The 19,207-nt window shown below is 38.1% G+C and overlaps 1 protein-coding gene across 5 annotated transcripts in view; it reads right to left on the bottom strand.

Annotated features, from left to right (window-relative positions):
- Itsn1 (intersectin 1) overlaps nucleotides 1–19,207 on the bottom strand; it is a 185,575-nt gene that overhangs the window by 102,953 nt on the left and 63,415 nt on the right. For all 5 annotated transcript variants that reach the window (XM_042687179.1, XM_042687175.1, XM_042687176.1 and 2 more), the window contains exons 5-10: nucleotides 18,751–18,911; nucleotides 10,451–10,630; nucleotides 8,860–8,956; nucleotides 5,343–5,443; nucleotides 2,825–2,888; nucleotides 386–523 (exon numbers count right to left, since the gene is read on the bottom strand). In XM_042687179.1, coding sequence (XP_042543113.1) covers nucleotides 386–523; nucleotides 2,825–2,888; nucleotides 5,343–5,443; nucleotides 8,860–8,956; nucleotides 10,451–10,630; nucleotides 18,751–18,911 — 741 coding nt within the window. The remainder of the gene's footprint in view (nucleotides 1–385; nucleotides 524–2,824; nucleotides 2,889–5,342; nucleotides 5,444–8,859; nucleotides 8,957–10,450; nucleotides 10,631–18,750; nucleotides 18,912–19,207) is intronic.

Below are 19,207 nucleotides of genomic sequence, written 5' to 3'. Positions count from 1 at the left end.
AGAGTTTTTGTTGTCTCTCGGATTTACATGAGTCACAGGTGTAATCACTTTGTTTTATTTCCTATGTACAGGTTCATTTAGTTTCTCTTTCACTGCTAGCATCTGCTCCTAAAATTTCTGGTAAGCTTCAGTTATATAGGTTGCTATAAAAATTCAACCTTGCAGTATTTGGTTGATTGCTTTTAATATACGGAATACACAAATACTCTGAAGAACAAAAGTGGCCCAGGCTCAACCCAAAACTTAGAGAAGAAGAGTCTCTTGCATCGTGGTATTTAAGTTACTTCCACAGGATAGTAAATCACTGTAAGATAGGCAGTCAACAATACCAAGTTTAGAATTCACAGACAAAATACACAATTTCTTACGTAGCCAATGTTCTTACCTAAAGGAAGGTGGAATGTATTCTGGAGGCAGGACAGGTGGCAGTGGTTGGCCAGACATAGCAACATCAATAAGATGCATAGCCAGGATAAATTCTTCTGCTGTGAGTTTTCCATCTTGATCAATGTCAGAAAGATTCCTAATTTAACAAAAAGGTCATTGTAATCCTGTTTCATGAAAATGCATGCTTCTTACTATTCATGAATGATTTACATATTCTACTTTCTTATTCTGATTCTAAGCCAACTGAGCATGTGCCTCACTTTGTAAAAGTAGTACTATTTTAGTCTTTTCCAAGGATAAAATAAGGTATTCCACATAGTTAGGGTGTTGCTAGTCATACGACAAGTACTATGATTGAAACATTACTCTCCTCAATCCTTTCAAGCCCATTTAAAATACATCACACTTGTGTTCTATGTATCTTCAAATGCTATGTCCTAGACCAGGGATGGACAAACCACAAAGGATCAAGTAGTAAATATTTTTTAAGATATGCAAACTCCATCTTACTGTTCAAGCAGTCATACTCAATTCCGCCCATGATAAACAGATGTAGACATAAATGAACAGGTATTGTCTTACAATAAAACTTTCATTTGCAAAAGTGGTGCAGGCCAGATCCAGCCCACTGGGCAGGCTGGCCATCCCTAATCTAGGCCTATATGAGCAGGTATTAATGGCCTCCAGAGTTAAGGCATTTCTGTCTTCTTATTCTAGAAATCCAATGTGCATCATTTTTTTTTTTGTAAGGAGATAATTACAGTAAACAGCTTTTGCTGGTAGGCTCAAGTTTACCATTTTATTTAGCAAGTTTTAGACACCAAAAGAAGATGGGAAACTACATGTCTATTTATTAGAATGTCAACTGGACAAATGTGACATTAGGAAACTGACTTTGACAATGACAAAAAAACTAAAAAATAGAGCTGGGAAGGTGGCTCAGTGGTAAAGCGCTAGCCTTGAGCTGAAGAGCTGAGGGACAGTGGCCAGGCCCAGAGTTCAGGTCCACAACCAACCAAAAAACAACAACAACAAAAAAAAAAAACCACTAAAAAACATTCCTCTTCACAGTGAACAGAACTCCCCAAATTCCTACATTTCTTTTTACTCAATTCCTCTCTTGCCCCACACACTCTGGGTCTCCCTTCTGTTCTACTTTGCCATTGCCTGATGCCAGAAACTCAGAACAAAAGAAAAATACTGCCTGCTCTTCCTTATTCTTCTCCTATTTAGTCCCACTATTAGCTATTGCTAGGTAATTCAGACTAGAAAGAACTTGGGATACTTATTTTTCCCCATAATTACCTTTATAGATTATTGCCACAAACATTTAATTTTTTACTGTGAAAAGGGAGAATATAATATTTGAATAAAAGATGCCTCAAATGTCTTTTTCAGAAACAAGATATGGATGAACACTTTTAAATATCATTTCATTGTACTCTGGCCTCATGAGGACATTGAAATTAAATCTAGTTCATTTGATTTAATGATCTCTCAGTCAACCTGTACAATGTTACATCTTAAGTTTGTATTTCAGACACCCGTAGGATACTGATGCTTACCCAGACTTTAAGAGGTCTATGTGGGTCACAGGTATAAGATGCTTCTTGAGCTAATCTACTCTACAGCAAAAGGCAGTCTATACAACACAGCAGAAGGAAAAGCAAGAAAGAAAAACATATGCAAACTTTCACACATCAATATGTCCTGCAGGAAAGTCGTGAGCTTGGCAGGAGAACAGTGGCGACCAGGCCCATTTCCCAGGCAATCACCAAACTTAAGTAAAAGAACCCATTCCAGTTAATATTGAAATGTAAGGAAACCTGAGGATAGGTATTTGTATAAGAGGGGAGGAGGATGGAGAGGATGAAAGAGGGAGATTATGGTCAAAGTACTTCAGATGCATATATGAAAAAAAGTAATGAAACAGTATTAGTTTTTAAAGAGGGGGATAAGGAAGAAAAATGGGGGGGGGTGAGGTTGATGGGATACTCTGAATACATGTATGGTAATGTCACAATGAAACATTCTCTGTACAACTAATGTATAATAACTTTGGAAAATCTTTAAAAATGTTTTAAAAAAGGTAGAAACTAGACAAAGCTCACCAATAGCCACTAGAAAATAATTACAAAATAAGAGAACTTATAAGCCTCCTGACCAAAATACATTATTATATCTGTGATGTAGTCACCATAGACAAAAACAAAAAGCAACAATGAAAGTCAAACTTGAATTTGATGAATGGTTTTCAACCAGAAATGAAGTTGCACCGAAAGGGACTTCCATCACAGTCTGGAGACATTTCACTGAATATCAGGATATTCTAAATATCCTCTCAAGTAATATTAATTAAAAAAAACCCATGAGGCTATACTAATATAAGAAACAAAATTTGTACTTTATACAAACCAAGGAACACTTTGTTCCTTACCATATTGAAGCGAGCTGAGCCTGTGGTAAACTTGATTGCATAAGAATAGTTCTTGCTTGTGGACCTAAACAGAAGCCAGGTAAAAGACATGAAGATGAGTTAGCAAATACTCCCTGTAGAGTACTACTGGGGTGGTTGGTGGGCTTGCTCATGCACTCAAGAGTACTTTACACAGTATTGAAACTACCCAGAAATTAAATCCCAGCAAAAAAGCAAAGAACACAAAGCATAACACAGCATTTGATGCATACTCAATATATTTGTAGTCAATGGATGTTTAACAAAGAATGAAAATGTAAAAGATTAGTCTCAAATATAATCTACCTTCTTGTCCAGATTACCATCTCTATTTGTAGTGGGCTTTTATTTACTAAGGGGAGACTTAATCTCTACAAATAGAACATTTCCTGATGCAGCTACCACCTGCTGCCTCCACTCCGACCATCATCACACAAATTAAGAGCATCTTAGAGGGGGAAAGGGACTTAGAGTGATTCCTTCTAATCATGTCATTGTACAGACTTTAAAAATGGGGGATTGGATTGTTCACGGGTGCACAAATGACTAATATCAAAGCTAAGACTGGAACACATTTTCTATCTTAGGAAAAAAAAGAATTCTTGGAATTTCAACTCTTTCGAAATCAGCTTTCCTTTTTACAACAGCTATAAATATCTTCATTTCTGACTTGAAACTAGTTTTAGATTTCAGACAAAAGCTACACAGATTCTGAGTATTTAAATAAAGCAGTATCGGGGAGAAAGAGATAAATATGTTTTACTTCCAGCACTATCTCTGAAGGTATGGGTCCAGGAAGATCCATGGACCAAGAAATAGACAGCTACAGAAACTATGTTGAGAAGATTCCTATTACCAACTTTTTTTTTTGGGGGGGGGGGGGTGAATAATACTAGGGCTTGAACTTTTGACTTGCTTACTCTCTACTACTTGAACCATACTTCCCACCCTGCCTTTTGCTGACTGCTTTTGAGACACTCTGGAAGACTTCAAACCTCAATACTCTAGATCTTAGCCTGTTGAGTAGCTAGGAATTACAGCAGTGAGCCACTGGCATCCAGCTTATGAACTGCTTTTAGGTAAACTAAGGTTTCCAAATGTCACCTCATCAATAAGCACAGAAGTGGATGTTATTTTACACGATAAGCAGCAGGGATAAGGAATCACCACAAGATTCCAGCAGAGTAAAGATGAAGGAGAAAGCATCAATGAGAGGAGGGGAGAGCTGTGGACATGGATCCTAGCTTGGTTTGCTCTGCTAGATGACTTAGGGGAAGAAGTATCTCTTATTTGGACTTACATTTTCTCATTTCCCAGATTTGTTCCCAATCAACACATCTCTGATACATTTTTATAAGGAACCTTAACACTGACTTCTGATTTAACATAATGTTAACACATAAAAGTACCCAGTAAATGCTAGTTATTATTTTAACTTTCATTTATATATAAAACACTGACAGCGAAGCACACAATAGATAGATGTTAACACCTGCATAGCTTAGAAAATTAATTTTCCAAAAGGAAAATATTCAGACTATCCAGGTCATAAATAATATATACCCTAGAAGGCTCTTTTTCTAGCATCACCTCCCACCAAGTATAGCCTTAATTCTATGTGCAAAGTAGTCCTCTATTGAGTCTGGCTTATTTTGTTCAATATATTTCTTTTTTTTGGGGAGGAGGGGGGAGTCCGGTCGTGGGGCCTGAACTCTGGGCCTGGGCGCTATCCCTCAGCTCAAGGCTAGCGCTCTACCACTTGAGCTACAGCGCCACTTCCAGCTTTTTTTTTTTCTTTTTGCTTATGTGGTGCTGAGGAATCGAACCCAGGGCCTCTGGCATGCAAGGCAAGCGCTCTACCACTGAGCCACCTTCCCAGCCCTCAATATATTTCTTATGTAAAGCTACAGAAAATAATTTAATTATTACATAGCATATAATTGTGTGACTGTGTTATGGTTTATTATCCATTCCATCTTGATGGATATTCAGGGTTTTCACTTTTGAGCTCTTACAAAATAGTGATATATTATTTTGGTTGATGTATAAATAACTTTCCAATTGCCTATGTGTATGCATGTGTATGCAAAGCGTGCAAATGCATGTGTGTATTCAAAAGTCCATGTATGTGTTGGGAGTAACAAGAATATAGACTAGCCAGGCCTCGTAGCACACACCTGTAATCCTAGCTACTTAGGAGTCTGAGATCTGAAGATTATGGTTTAAAGCCAGTCAGGGCAGGAAAGTCTGTGAGTTCTTATGTTCAGACCAAAAGGCTGGAAGTGGAGCCATAGCTCAAATGGTAGAGTACTAGCCTTGAGCTAAAAATCTCAGGAACAATGCCCTCAGTTCAAGTCCCAGTAAGGCACAGATACAAAAAAAGTAGGCAAATAGAGACATTTTGGAAATGTCAATATTTCTAAATATTGGCCCAATATTTACAAACAAACTGCATTCAAACGAAGACCACATTTCCCAAATTGACTTAATTTGTAAATACCTGTTAAGTGTCCACTCATGGTTTTATCATGACTATTGAACAACTGCCTGTATTTCAGCCTCGATGACTGAGGCACAGCCCATTCTGCCGCTGGAGGGGCACTGTTGGAAAAAAAGGAAGGTCAGGAGGATGATAAACTGTAGGAGCAGCCTACTGGTGCCCTGAGAATACCATAAACTAAGGTCTCTGGGATATCTAACTTGAAAAGTCTTTTCTTTTTTGCAGTAGAGTAGATCAAACTCAGGACACTGTGTGAATAGGCAAGTGCTCTATCATTGAGTAACATCCTAGCCCTTCCTCATTTACATACATTTCTCTCAAAATAAATAAATAAGCTTTGAATTTTTCTAGAAGCATGGAGAAGCATAATAAACTCAAGTTATTGTCGCATATCCTATATATATAAAACTATATATATATAATATATACATTCTGTATTTGATAACTTAAAGGTTCTTGAAACATGGAAATATCATGCTTAGGTCTTCCTCAGTACTTAGAACACTCTCCTTTGGTTAGAAAGCAATGTTGATCAACAAGTACCTCTTCAAAGGTACTCTCCAAAATGTTTACCTTGTTATACACCAAATATGGGACCTATTCTTAATGAAGTGGGATTATTTCCTTCTGGGAAGTTTATATTCCCAGAAAATAGTTTCCCAGAGACAGAAGAGAAGATTTCCAGGGTCATGATAAATCAGTGGAGTAGTAAAAGACAGGGTTCTGCTTTTTTGACTGCCATCCAACACCAACTTCCTCTTGCCAATGTGCCACTACCCTGCCCTAAGGAAACCCCCGCTAGCAGCCAGTCTGGGCTACATATCCTGGCATTTTTCTCCTCAGATGCCACAGTCCACACAAAAATCACACTGGTAATCTGTTAAGTGTCCAATATCTAAACAAAGTAATTTAAACATAACAGTTGAGCTGACAGTAAAAATGGCATTCCTCTTCCAAGACAGATTACAAATAATGCTTCATATGCAACTTCCTGTCAGTCACACAAAAATATCCATGTCTCCTACATGACAGCCAAATTTGAACCATGCACTGAATCTCTTGTCTATGTACTTATACTTACTCTATATCTTTTATAAAGCAAAGAAAACCAGCTCACCAACACTTGAAAAGTATCGATATAAATTCATTTTTCCTGATTTTTATGAAGTTTTAAATAAAAACTTACCGTGATCTATTCTGCTGTAAAAACGCCTGCAACAACTCTCTCATTTTAACTGGTATTCTGCTGATTCCAACTACTGCCCATTTGTCAAGGAGCTAGCTATCTTGCTTCTGCACACCACAGTAGGAGGGTGTTGTGCACAGAAGTTGTACTAGATAACGCTTATCAAGCCATGGTTCTTAGCCATGAGAATTTAATAGATTAAAAACTTGAAAATTTAAATGACTCAAAACATTCTAATTATATAGCATCAATATTTGTTAATGATGAGCAACATTCATTCTAATGTCAGAAATAGTTTTTAAGGCATATTTCAAAATTTCTGGTGGAAAGCTAGAAAAACATAAAACTTCAACATGGTATAGGAAAGTCAAATTTTAATAGGGATATGTTTAAATCGCAACTCCACTGTTACAAGGCTGTAATAACAGGCTAGGACTAAAACCTCTCTGGGTTTACTTCCTCGTTCACAATCTTACAACATATATTACACATTATTGGGTAAAATGGAATTAATAAGATTCTTGGGCAAAGTAGATGCTTAATAAATGTTTAACTGGGACTGGGATGGTGGTTCATCGGTAGAGTGCTTGCCTGGCATGCATGAAGCCCAGAGTTCAATTCCTCAACACCACATAAGCAGAAAAAGCTGGAAGTGGCGCTGTGGCTCAAATGGTAGAGCACTAGCCTTGAGCTGAAGAGCTGAGGGACAGTGCCCAGGCCCAGAGTTCAGGCCCCATGACTGACAAAAATAAAATAAAATAAAATAAATGTTTAGCCATCTTAAGGAATAAAATCATAACTAAAATAATGAATACCCACATACTAGAATGAATTGAAGTTTTTAGAGAAAATTTACAGAACACATTTTAAAAATTAAAATAAAAAATAACTAACACTGATAAGTGCAAGTTCCTTAATTTCTCTGAGTCTAGTCAACCTGTGTAAAGAGTGAGTTCATGTGTATAAAGCTTTTGGCACAGTACTTTTTCAGCTTATGGATTTTCTTTAAATCATTTTTAAAAAATATTCAACATTTTATCTTCAAAGGAAGAAAATCACCTGATTCACTTTTTCTAGAGAAGACTAAAAAGAAAAGCTGGATGACCTTCATTTTTACATCCTCTTCATTTGAAAAGTTTGACGACAAAAAGAGATTCTCAAAAAGAGACTTAATTTGCTAGTTTACTGTAGTAGTATGCGAAGAAAAAATTAGGGGCAAAAGAAAATAAAAATGAAAGATAATAAGAAGACATATCTGCCAAAATATAAACAATAAGGCCATTTTTCCCAATATTGAGACACATATTTGAATAAAGTGAACTGTAAATAATCTGCTTTATAAAACTTGGCCCTTCGAGCTGGGAAGGTGGCTCAGTGGTAGAGCACTTGCCTTGCATGCACGAGGCCCTGGGTTCCATTCCTCAGCACCATATAAGCAAAAAGAAAAAAGCCGGAAGTGGCTCTGTGGCTCAAGTGGTAGAACACTAGCCTTGAGCTGAAGAGCTGAGGGACAGTGCCCAGGCCCAGAGTTCAGGCCCCACGACGGGACCAAAAATAAATAAATAAATTAATTAATTAAATAAAATAAATAAATAAAAAATAAAATTTGGCCTTTGCCAGCCACCAGTGGCTTATGCCTGTAATTTTAGTTACTTAGGAGGCTAAGCACTGAGGATCATGGTTCAAAGCCAGACCCGGAAGGAAAGTTAGTGAGACTCTTATCTCCCATTAACTACCAAAACCCCAGAAATGGAGCTGTGGTTCATGTGGTAGAGTACAAGCAATCCTTGAGCACAAAAGCTCAGGAACAGAGCCTAGGCCCTGAGTTCAACCCCAGGACAGGCACCAAAACAAAACAAAAACCATCCTTGGGCTTTATTAATAAGCCACATCAACTCTATGAAATTATCCAAGACAGAATTAAAACTAAGACCAAATGTAGATTTAATCTTCACAGAAAAAAATTATATATTAACTTTAAATAATAAACACAAATAGTTCTTTAATTTTTTTTTCTTTTTATTGGTGCTAGGATTGAGCCTAGGCTTCATACATGATATGCACTGGTCTACCCTATGACCTCTACTACTATCATTTTATCATCCCTAAAACAGAAAAGAAAGAAAAGAAAAATACCCAAAGCCTGTAAGAAAATAGAATGTATTTGATCCTGTGATTGCTGCAACAAAAAACTCCTAGTAACATTACCCAAAATTTCAAACATTATTTTGGCAGTCTACAATACTAAAGAAGATAACAAATAAAGGATACATATAATTACTTTTTAAGTTTTATGGGCTAACAGCTTTAACCAAACTCAAACAAGCTTACCTGGCCACATCAAATGATTGTGCCTTCTGTAATTTAGTGTTTAATTGTGACCCTGGACCAGATCTACTGAAGGAAGAACTCTTTGGCAAAGTGGCTGCTGTAAAATCAATGTTGAATGATTTTAATTCTATACAGATAAGAAACTTTCCTCTATTTACAAAAATTAAAATACAGTCATCAAGTTGTAGGAAAATAATAAACAAGATAAATACCTGAGACTAAAATAACCCCAATTTTATTTCTAGTCTAGACTTAAGGGTTATTCTCCAATCACACATTGTCCTTTTGCCAAAAATCTTTGTTTCAAGATTTACCTTTTCTAATGAGAATCACCTTACTGACTAGTAATGCTGACAACTATCAAAGTTTTCTCTTCATTGAGCGTTTACTACCACATTTTATAGGGTTTGGTCAAATAGTGAAATAACAGTTTCAATATTTAAGACTACATTTCTTGTCATGGAAGGAGCTAAAGAATTAGTTCCAGATGTAAGAGTCAAGAAGTTGCGGTTGCCAAGTCTTGGCCAGATGACATTCAATACTAGGGAGGGACGGCTTTTGTGTCTGATTCTCACTCGACCTAATTAGTTGTGTGTCAGGAAAAACACACCCTGATCCTTGGCTCCCCTGTTTACCGTCACTCTTACTCCTGTCTTGGCAATGTTTGCCATGAGCCACTAAAGAAAACAAGCCTCAGAGCACTGGGATTTGCTTATACTGCAAGAACAACTGCCTGTACTTTCTTGACTGTTATCCAATTTGCAGTCCCTGTCACATATGAAGTACATGTGACAAGATCTAAATGAAAGAGCATCATCATCATAACTTGAGATATAACCTGACACATATAATAAATCAAGGGTAGTTCAGATACAGAAATAATGTCTCAAATATAATGCTAAAGAACATGCTCTTCCTCAATACTCAAAGTTTACTCAGACATTTCCAAACAATTTAAAAAACGAAGGCTATCTATATCTATAGTTATGCTTTCTGTTAACTAAAAGAACAGACTTTCAATAAAGTCTCAAAATGCAATTAAACCAGGACCTAAATCCTTTCCTTCAATTAAGCAAGCTGTAATATATTTAGCCACTTAATTGACTAGCAGCCCCCTTCTGCCTGAGTTACTTTACTTGATTAAAAGCAAAACAAAACAAAACCCCACAGTGCTCACTTTTCTTTACCACATAGTTCTATTCCTAAGGGACTGGTTTGCGTATTAGTAATTCATAGCATTAATTCAGGAAAATACAAGATGTTCACTGTTCAACTTCAGCTGCTCTTATCATGCCCTTGAAAGGAAATGATGCTCTGGGCTTTCACTGTTGAGTTCAACCTTGTCCATAGAGGTCCTGAGAGAGCTATGACTCCAGTACTTTCCCATTTCTCTAAACTACCATGTAAGACACTATTTCATGTGTCAGGAAAACAGAGAAAGAAAGAGAGATTAAATGGACAAAATTAAGATACTTTCTTCTAGAGTAAAATATAACAAGTATAAATCAGAAAGTAACAAAAGGTTTAACAAGAATGAACAGCAGATTACAAGCTGTGGAAATTCAGCCTATGCTTTGGGCAGATCACGTACCAGGATGAGCAAATGCAGGCAGAGGCTGGATGACAGGGGGCGCCCCATTAGCCAGGGGAGGCACTGCTGCGGGAGGAACAGAAGATACTAAGGGTGGAGACATTCCAACAACTGGGATGGATCCCATTGGCACGGGAGCAACAGCTGTAAGTGGTGGCATGCTGGCAATACCTCCTATACCTTCAAAGAAAAAAAAAATCCTAAGGAAATTCACATCCAGTCACATTTCAGCATTCAGTAACCCAGTACTGATATATGTAGAAAACCACTTCTCCATGTTTCCCTCATAACAATATGGTTTCATAGCTGGGAGTGTAGCTCGCTGGTAAAGTGGTTGCCTAGATATATACAAGGCTCTGGGTTTCACAATGGGTTTGATACCCAGAACTGAAAAACAAAAATTTAGGATCTAGTGTAGTGACTCATGCCTGAGCATGAGCTACTTGGAAGGTGGAGATTGGGAGGATCCCAGTTTGAGACAAAGCAGGACAAGAAATTTGAGACCCTCCTCCTATTTCAACCAATAAAACTGGGTGTGGTAACATGTCCCAGTCATCCTAACTACATGGAAAGCATAAACAGGAAGACCTTGGTTTAAGCAAATACATGAGACTCTAGCCTCAAATCAATTATTTTTGAGAAATATAAAAAAATTACACCACGTATTATCTTCAAAGGACCCTAGACCCAGCTTAAAGAGGGACTGATCAAAGCTGGGCACTAGTGGCTCACACCTGTAACCCTAGCTAATCAGGAGGCAGAGATCTGATTATCTTGGTTCAAAGCCAGCCCAGGCAAGAAAGTCCATGCGACTCTTATCTCCAATTTACCACCAGAAAACTAGAAGCGGTGCTGTGGCTGAACTGGTAGAGCTGAAGAGCTGAGGGACAGCACCCAGTCCCGAGTTCAAGCCCCACAACCGACCAAAAAAAATAAAATGAGTGACTGATCAAAATGAGGATCAATAAACTTTAATAATAGTGACAAGAAAAAAACAATGACAGTAGACTTAAAGCTACCATAAGTAGCTCTATGAATTCAAAATGCTATTTAAAAATCAACTTTTTGTTGGGTGCTGGTGACTCATGCCTGTAATCCTAGCTACTCAGGAGGCTGAGATCTGAGGATCATGGTTGAAAGGCAGCCTGGGCAGGAAAATTTATGAGACTCTTATCTCCAATAAACCACCAGAAAACTGGAAGTGGTGCTGTGGCTCAAATAGAGCGCTAGCCTTGAACTGAAGAGCTGAGGGACAGCACCCTGGCCCAGAGTTCAAGCCCCATGACCGACTGAAAAAAAAAAAATCAACTTTTTAAAACTTAATTGGTTCCCATAGGAAGATACTAGGTAATCTATTATTATTAAATTTTTTTTTTTTTTTTTGCCAATACCAAAGATTGAATTCAAGGTCTTGGGCTTTCTTGGCTTGCTTGTTCTGGGCTGATGCTCTACCACTTTTCGTTATTTTGGCAATGGAGTCTTGAGGACTTTTCTGCCTAGGCTAGCTTCAAACCATAATCCTCCAGATTTCAGCCTCCTGAATAGAGAGGATTATAGGCATGAGACATAGGAACCCAGTTTATAATTCGTTGTATTTTTAACTAGTAAAAGGAGTAACTAGAGAAAGGAGAAGGAAGGAAAGGAGAATGAGAAGAGGAAGAGAAGGAGGAGGAACAGGAGGAAGAGGAGGAGGAGGAGGAGGAGGAGGAGGAGGAGGAAGTGGAGGAGGAGGAGGAGGAGGAGGAAAAGAAGGAGGTAAAGGAAGAGGGAAGGAGGAGGGAGAAAGGAGAAGATGACAGCCATCACCCATTCCACCCCCAAAACACCTAACATGCCTTTCCTATCCTTCATGGTAGCCAAATGTTTGATAAGGGAAAAAACGTCTTTATAAATACATCCTAAACAATTGAAGGAGTAATAGAAATAAATACAATTATTTCTCTTTTTTTGTCTCAACTTTAATCCCTTTGTTTCATAGGGCCCTTCCACATATTCTCTGCATATATGCATGGCTTAAGGACTGCCTAGTGGTTTGCAGCTAGTTTGGATCCACACTCATCTCATGTACACAGGCTCAACCAAGAATATATCCTGACCATGACTGCAACTTCTTTACACCAGTCACATGTCCTATCCGCCCAGCTGCTGCCAAGATGGTCACTTCCACTGACAAAAGCTGCTGGACACAGGCATCATCCTCACTCCAAAACAAGCAAGTAGCAAGGGCTACCAGTACTTACCACTGCCCCTTAGGACTGCCCCATCCCTGGCAGACCCTCAAGGCTAATCCTGCTAAGGGGTTGGACCTAGGGAACAACTTCTACTTTCCCTTGGTTCATACCTGTATCTTAGCATTTTTTTAGCATAAATGATTCTCAGATAGTTGTATGCCTTTGATTTGCACAATACTAAAATGTTGTTTTGCCAATTTTGTCCATTCTTATAGCAATCCTTAGGGGAAGGATCTGTTGCTTCATTCTGCTGTGCTTGAAAACCCCACTACTGAAATGTCCACTGAATTTCTGCCCATCTAAAGACCCTCTTTGCTATAACTTTTCCTCACAGCTTATCAAAGAAAGATCCATGCTATGTAATCTAGTTTTGCAGTCTTGATTCTTCTGATTTTTATTCAGTGCACATTTCAACATTTTCCTCTATCTCCTATGTTTCCTGAAAATAGATGGTTCTATCCAAAGCCTGTCTCAGACTTGGACTGGCTCTCTTTGTTAAGACTATAGACAGCACATAATATGTGTCACCTCTTTGTGATCTTGGCATTCATTGGTGCTTAATGCCTTTATGCATTCATTCATAGGGAACTGAAAAACTGACACTCTAATCCTACTACCTCTTTGCTGTTTCTTAGCTGCAATACTTTTTATAAAGAGTACTTCTAAAAAGAAGTTATTTTGGTATACAGCTCAAACAGGAAAAAATGTGGAAAAAGTGCTTGATTCTTGTTACCTCCCTATTTTTAATATAATGAATTTTAATTCTCTTAAAGTAAATTATTCTTTTAAAACTAGTGTCATTATCAGACCAATGATTCATTCATATTTAGTTTTAATGCAAGACACATGTTGTTACAAGGGCTCAAAGCATTCTATCTTAGGGCACCCTGAGCCTCTTCAGGCTGGCTTGAGACTTCTGGCATCACCGTACCAAATACTCCCATAACTTCCTGGATAACCTCATTACGTAGTTAACCCTTCCAAGCTTGTCACATACATTTCACGATCCAGTACAACAATCAGCTGTTTATCCCAGAGAAAGGTTTCCTTTAGTGAGAAATAGTATTTCCCAAGTTCACAGTCTAGACACTGGAGATGCTCACTGTTGCTGGGTTGACTATTGTTTCTAAGCCTTTGCGTGAACAGAGCAAGGAGTCAGATCAATAGGTAAGTGAATAGGTGAAAATAGAGCTAATTCTCTAATGATTTCTTAACTCATTCAATGTTCCTTGAATTCTTACAAGTTGGTAACAGAGTGTCTATATTCTTTCTGCTTGAAAGTCAATTTTTTCTTGACATAAAATCCTTGGCTCAATCTAAGAATTCTTTGTTACTCTCATTTTCTTCTGACATGAAACACTGCTGTCAAAAAAGTCTGAAAATAATCTACTTTTCCTTCCCAAATAAGTCATATCCCTTCTTTTTCTATAAGCCCAAATAATTTTTTCCTTTCCTTTTTCCTTTTGGCAATATTGAGATTTGAAATCAGGGCCTCGTGCTTGCTAGGCAGGCATCCTGCTGCTGGAGCCAGAAGCTCATGTCATTTTTTTTGCTGCTAGGTTATTTTTCAAATAGGGGCTCCTTTCTTTTTGCAGGTTGGCCTTAGACTGTAATCTTCCATGTTCCCAGAACTGTAGGTGTGTTATCACCACACCTAGCCTGTTTGTTGGGATGGTATCCTGTTAATAAGCCACAATACTAACCTCAAACCACATTCCTCCTGACATCCAGCTCCCAAGTAGTTTGGGATTATAGACATGAGCTAATGCACCTGGCTCCTTCCCTCCCCCCGCCCCCTCTTATTTCCAGGTTTTCCAGGACATTATTTTTAGGCACATGATACTGTCTTTTACATATAGTCCAAAATCTTTTTATTTCAAGAAAGTTGTCTTGAATTCATTTTACCATTTTTAGGTTCCCCTGACTGGGTTTTCTTCTTTAGAGACTTCTATGAACCACACATTCAATTTCCTTTGCTTCTGAGATTTGCTAGTTCTTGACACCTTTACATACTTTTCCTTTCAACTATATAGTTCATTTATCTTTTACTTCTCTACAGACAGATGGTATCTCTGATGATGCGTCTTGTTTAGTCTTCACTTTCTTTCCTGAGTTCTGCCAACTTATTCTGCAATTTTTAAATTAGGTGTTATTTGGGTCTATATCCCTGTTGTTCTAACACTGTGTGGAATTTGGTCTTGCTTCTTACTTTCTCTTGCTGACTTTTAAAGGAGCCTTGCACTCTGGGCTTTCTGGTCCCTGTCCTCCTCCTCCTCCACTTTCCGTTGTCTATATCCCTGCACTGCTCAATTGTGATTCCACTCCCACATATTTTTCAGGATGAGGCTCTGTCCCAAATGGAAGCTTTAATGAGCTAGGTTTTATTTGTTGGTTTGGTTTGGGTAGTGCTGGGATGGATTCCATAGCCTCATGTAGGGTAGGCGAGTCTCTACTACTGAGCCATCTCCCCAATGAGTTAGGTGAGTTCCTGGGGGCTCACATCTTCCAGGTCTTCTCACAAGCATCCCTGTGCCGAGCATAATGCCTCTGCTCTCAGAATGGCTGGATGGGTTTTCTTGTGAATACTTGCTAGTTGTTGGGATTCTCCTGATCTTGACTACATCAGATACCCAATTCCTTCCTTCTGCACTATTAGATTTTTATATATTTTTGCTTCTCTATTCCTTTTGCCAGTAGTGGGGCTTGTACTCAGGGCCTGGATGCTGTCCCTGAGCTTTCTTCACTCAAGGCTAATGCTCTACCAGTTTGAAACACAGCACCACTTCCAGTTTTCTGGTGGTTAATTGGAGATGAAGTGGTTCATGGACTTTCTTGCAGGGCTGGCTTCGAACTACAACCCTCAGATCTCAGCCTCCTGAGTAGCTAGAATTATAGGCATGAGCCTCCAGGACCCAACTCAAGTTCATATATTACTTGTGCAGGATTTAAAAATAGTTTATATATATATATATATATATATATATATATATATATGTATATGTATATGTATATGTATATGAATGAGAGATGTTGTCCCTAGGTAAAACATTTAATAATTTTCGCTTTTTTCTTCAAATCTTTTTACATCGTCAATTTTTAATTGGTACCTATTTTCCTTATACAATGAAAAAACAAAACTTTTCATTTCCTTTTTCTTTTCTGATGCTGGGAATTGAATCCAGCACCTCATGTATGCTAAGCATATGTTTTACTACTTAGCTACACCCACCCAATAGGCCAACTTTTTTATTAGAAAAAGAATTAAACCCCTGAAAAGGGTGATACAGAGGGTGAGGTTCATCACATATGCTGTATGCAGATACAGAAATGTGATAATAAAAGTCCTGACAAGTCCTTTTTACGTTTCCAAAATTAAGAAAAAATGAATCTAATCTGACCTCCATATTATTACCACCCAGATCTAAGTCACCACTACTTAGGTAGAACTGAGAGGTGGAACTAAAAATACAAGCAAAGATGAGGTAGGTTTTTTTTTTTAGTGCACTTTGGCAACCTAGATCAAAATCATATTTTTTAAACCCTTTAATGCTTTCATGTTTATTCACTAGACAATAGCGTATGCAGATGGATGTGATGAGAACAAGATGAGGAAAGCCAGGGAGAAGCCTAAGGGAAGAAAGAGTTGACGGATTTATAGAATATTAGGTCAGAAACTCTGGTAGGTTCCATTAGTAGCAGTAACAGGTTTTGTAAGTGACTATAAGACCCTTGCCACAACTTCCTAAAAATAAATCAGCAATATTTATAGTCGAAATTCCTAGATCCAAATGGAATTGGTGAAAATAAAATAAACATTAGAGGAAGAATTGCTGACACGTAAGTTTGAATGGAGTACAAAGGAAATGGGATGTTAATGGGTTCCCTCTCCTCTCTTGTAGTGCTAGAAGACCAAAAAGAAAACCCAACACCAAACTGTTTTAACACGAGGGTCCTGACCAAAATCTTGGCCATTCATGCCCTCCTCCAAAACTTACTTCACTTTATCACCTATCATTAGATAGATTACCAGGGAGAAAGGGAATACAACTCAATCTACAATTTCTGTGCTTTGTTGTAAACTGTTTAAGAACTTCTCCAAGAATAACATGCTTTAATACCGGCTGCCGGTGGCTCATGCCTGTAATCCTAGCTACTCAGGAGGGTAAGATCTGAGGATGGCGGTTCAAAGCCAGCCCAGGCAGGAAAGTCCGTGAAACTCTTATCTCCAATAAACCACCAGAAAATGGGAAGTGGCGCTGTAGCTCAAGTGGTAGAGCACTAGCCTTGAGCTGAAGAGCTGAGGGACAGTGCTCAGGCCCAGAGTTCAAGTCCCACGACCGACAAAAAAAATAATAATAATAACATGCTTTATCCCATTACTATTTGATATTTAAGTCAATCTAAAAAGCTAAAGTCTAGAGGAGAAACAGAGAAACAGTCTCAGCTACACACAATCTCAGAGCCACAAATTGCCAATTGATTTGTAAAGAAAATACTTGGCAGAGAAAGGTGTTTTTTTGTTTTTTTGTGTGTGTGTGTTTTTTTAAATAAACACAGGGTCAGGAATGTGGCTTAGTGAGAGTGCTTGCCTAGCATGCATGAAGCCCTGGGTTTGATTCCTCGGTACCACATAAATAGAAAAGGCAAGAAGTGGTACCAAGGCTCAAGTGGTAGGGTGCTAGCCTTGAGCAAAAAGAAACTCAGGGACAGTGTTCAGGCCCTGTGTTTAAGCTCCAGGACTGGCAAAAAAATAAAAATAAAATAAAATAAACTTAATGATGTTTTTAATGAGTATAACAACATTTTTTTGTTTTGTTTTGTTTTGTTTTTTTGCTATTCCATTTTCATCATGACAAAATTTAATTTACCTATAGTGGCTTGAGTCCCTCAAAAGTTCATATGCTAGAAGCTTCACCCACCTCAGCAATGTAGTAGATGTGGACCTTTAAGAGGGAGCTAGAGGGAGGCCCTGAGGTCACAGAGGAAATGCTCTCAGCTCCCTTGGGACCCAGAGCTCTCTCAGAAGCCAGTTGTACTAAAGAGTACGGCTGACTGCTGAGTTGCTTTCTTGTTTGAATAGATTTTTCCTCCCACACACATTCCCACCATTGTGCCACCATCTGCCACGAAGTCCTCACCAGAGCTGAGCCAATGCAGACCCTTGAATTGAGACTCCAGAACTCTGAGATCAATCAATCAATCTCTCCCTCTCTCTCACTCTAGTTAGCTTGCCTCCTGGGTGTTTCTCAGCTTATAGTCACACAAAACCGAAAACTACTATAACGGCCAGCTGCCTCCATACTATTAAATCAAAAAATATATAGAATGTATGAAAACTGAATAATGAAACCTGTTGAAACTGTGTGGGTTTTTTTTTTTGTTTGTTTCGCTTTAGTGCTGATCCTGGGGCTTGAACTCAGATTATGGCTTGTGCTCAAGGCTAGCACTCTACCACTTTGAGCCACAGCTCCATTTCCTAAAAATTGTAAAAGGGTGAAGGGGAGGAAAAATGACAGAAGAGATACTTGCTTGGGGTACATTATGATATATATATATATATATATATATATATATAGAGAGAGAGAGAGAGAGAGAGAGAGAGAGAGAGAGGGGTATGAAATAAATCATTCCTTTGTATAACTAAAAAAACATGTATACGGTTTTTATTATATATATATATATGTATGTATACGTATATTTTCCACTAGATATCATAATCCAATGGAATTGTTTACATATAAGAAGAAAGGAAGGCATTCTGGAAACAGAAAAACAAAGTAAGCATGGAACAATGTGAAAGGTCAATGTGAAGAAGAAAGAAAATGCAGCACCAGACTGCAGGTGTATGTAGCCCAGATGGACAACCCACACCTCTGCTTTCAGAATGATGACTTTAGCCCTAGGGTTCAATCCTCCTCTTCTTCCTCCTCCTTAACACTACCTTTTTGTAAAGAGCTATCATTTTTCAGAAAGAAGTGCCCATAAGAATTTCACAATATCAAAAGGGAAAAAAATCTATTTTAAAAATATAATGATGAAATATAGGAAGCAATTCATTTCCAAACTTACCAAATGCTGGTGCACTAGAAATAGCAACTGGTTGCTGTTTCATGACAGGGGGAAGTGCAGAGGGGAGCTGATATCCTTGTAGCTTTAGTTTGATAAGCTTCATAGCTATGGAAAACTCCACTTGATCCATTCTTCCATCATTATTCATGTCAGCTAGAGCCCTGAAAACCAGCAGAGACTCAGAACAACTGTGACCACAAAAGAAGCCTTCCCAACCACCACTCCCATTAACACAAAACAAAATAATCAGCTCCCTTCCCTAGGGAGAAAAAAACAAAATTTTACTAAGCTATGGGGAAGAACTGAAGTACTGGCAAGGTTTTACTGAATATAAAATATCTTTTATACTGCTACTTTTTACTATACAATTCAACAAGTAATTTTCAGCCTGGCTTTGAAAATTTTATACTATAGACAAAAGAGGTTTCGTTTCTGATGAAATGTTCTAAAATTAGTG

The sequence above is a fragment of the Dipodomys spectabilis genome, unplaced genomic scaffold, assembly GCF_019054845.1.
Source record: "Dipodomys spectabilis isolate Male_0828 unplaced genomic scaffold, ASM1905484v1 ptg000107l, whole genome shotgun sequence".
In the NCBI taxonomy this organism is placed as follows: Eukaryota; Metazoa; Chordata; class Mammalia; order Rodentia; family Heteromyidae; genus Dipodomys; species Dipodomys spectabilis.
The sequence above is the reverse complement of the archived record's forward strand: the minus strand, read 5'-3'. Positions and strand labels throughout refer to the sequence as shown.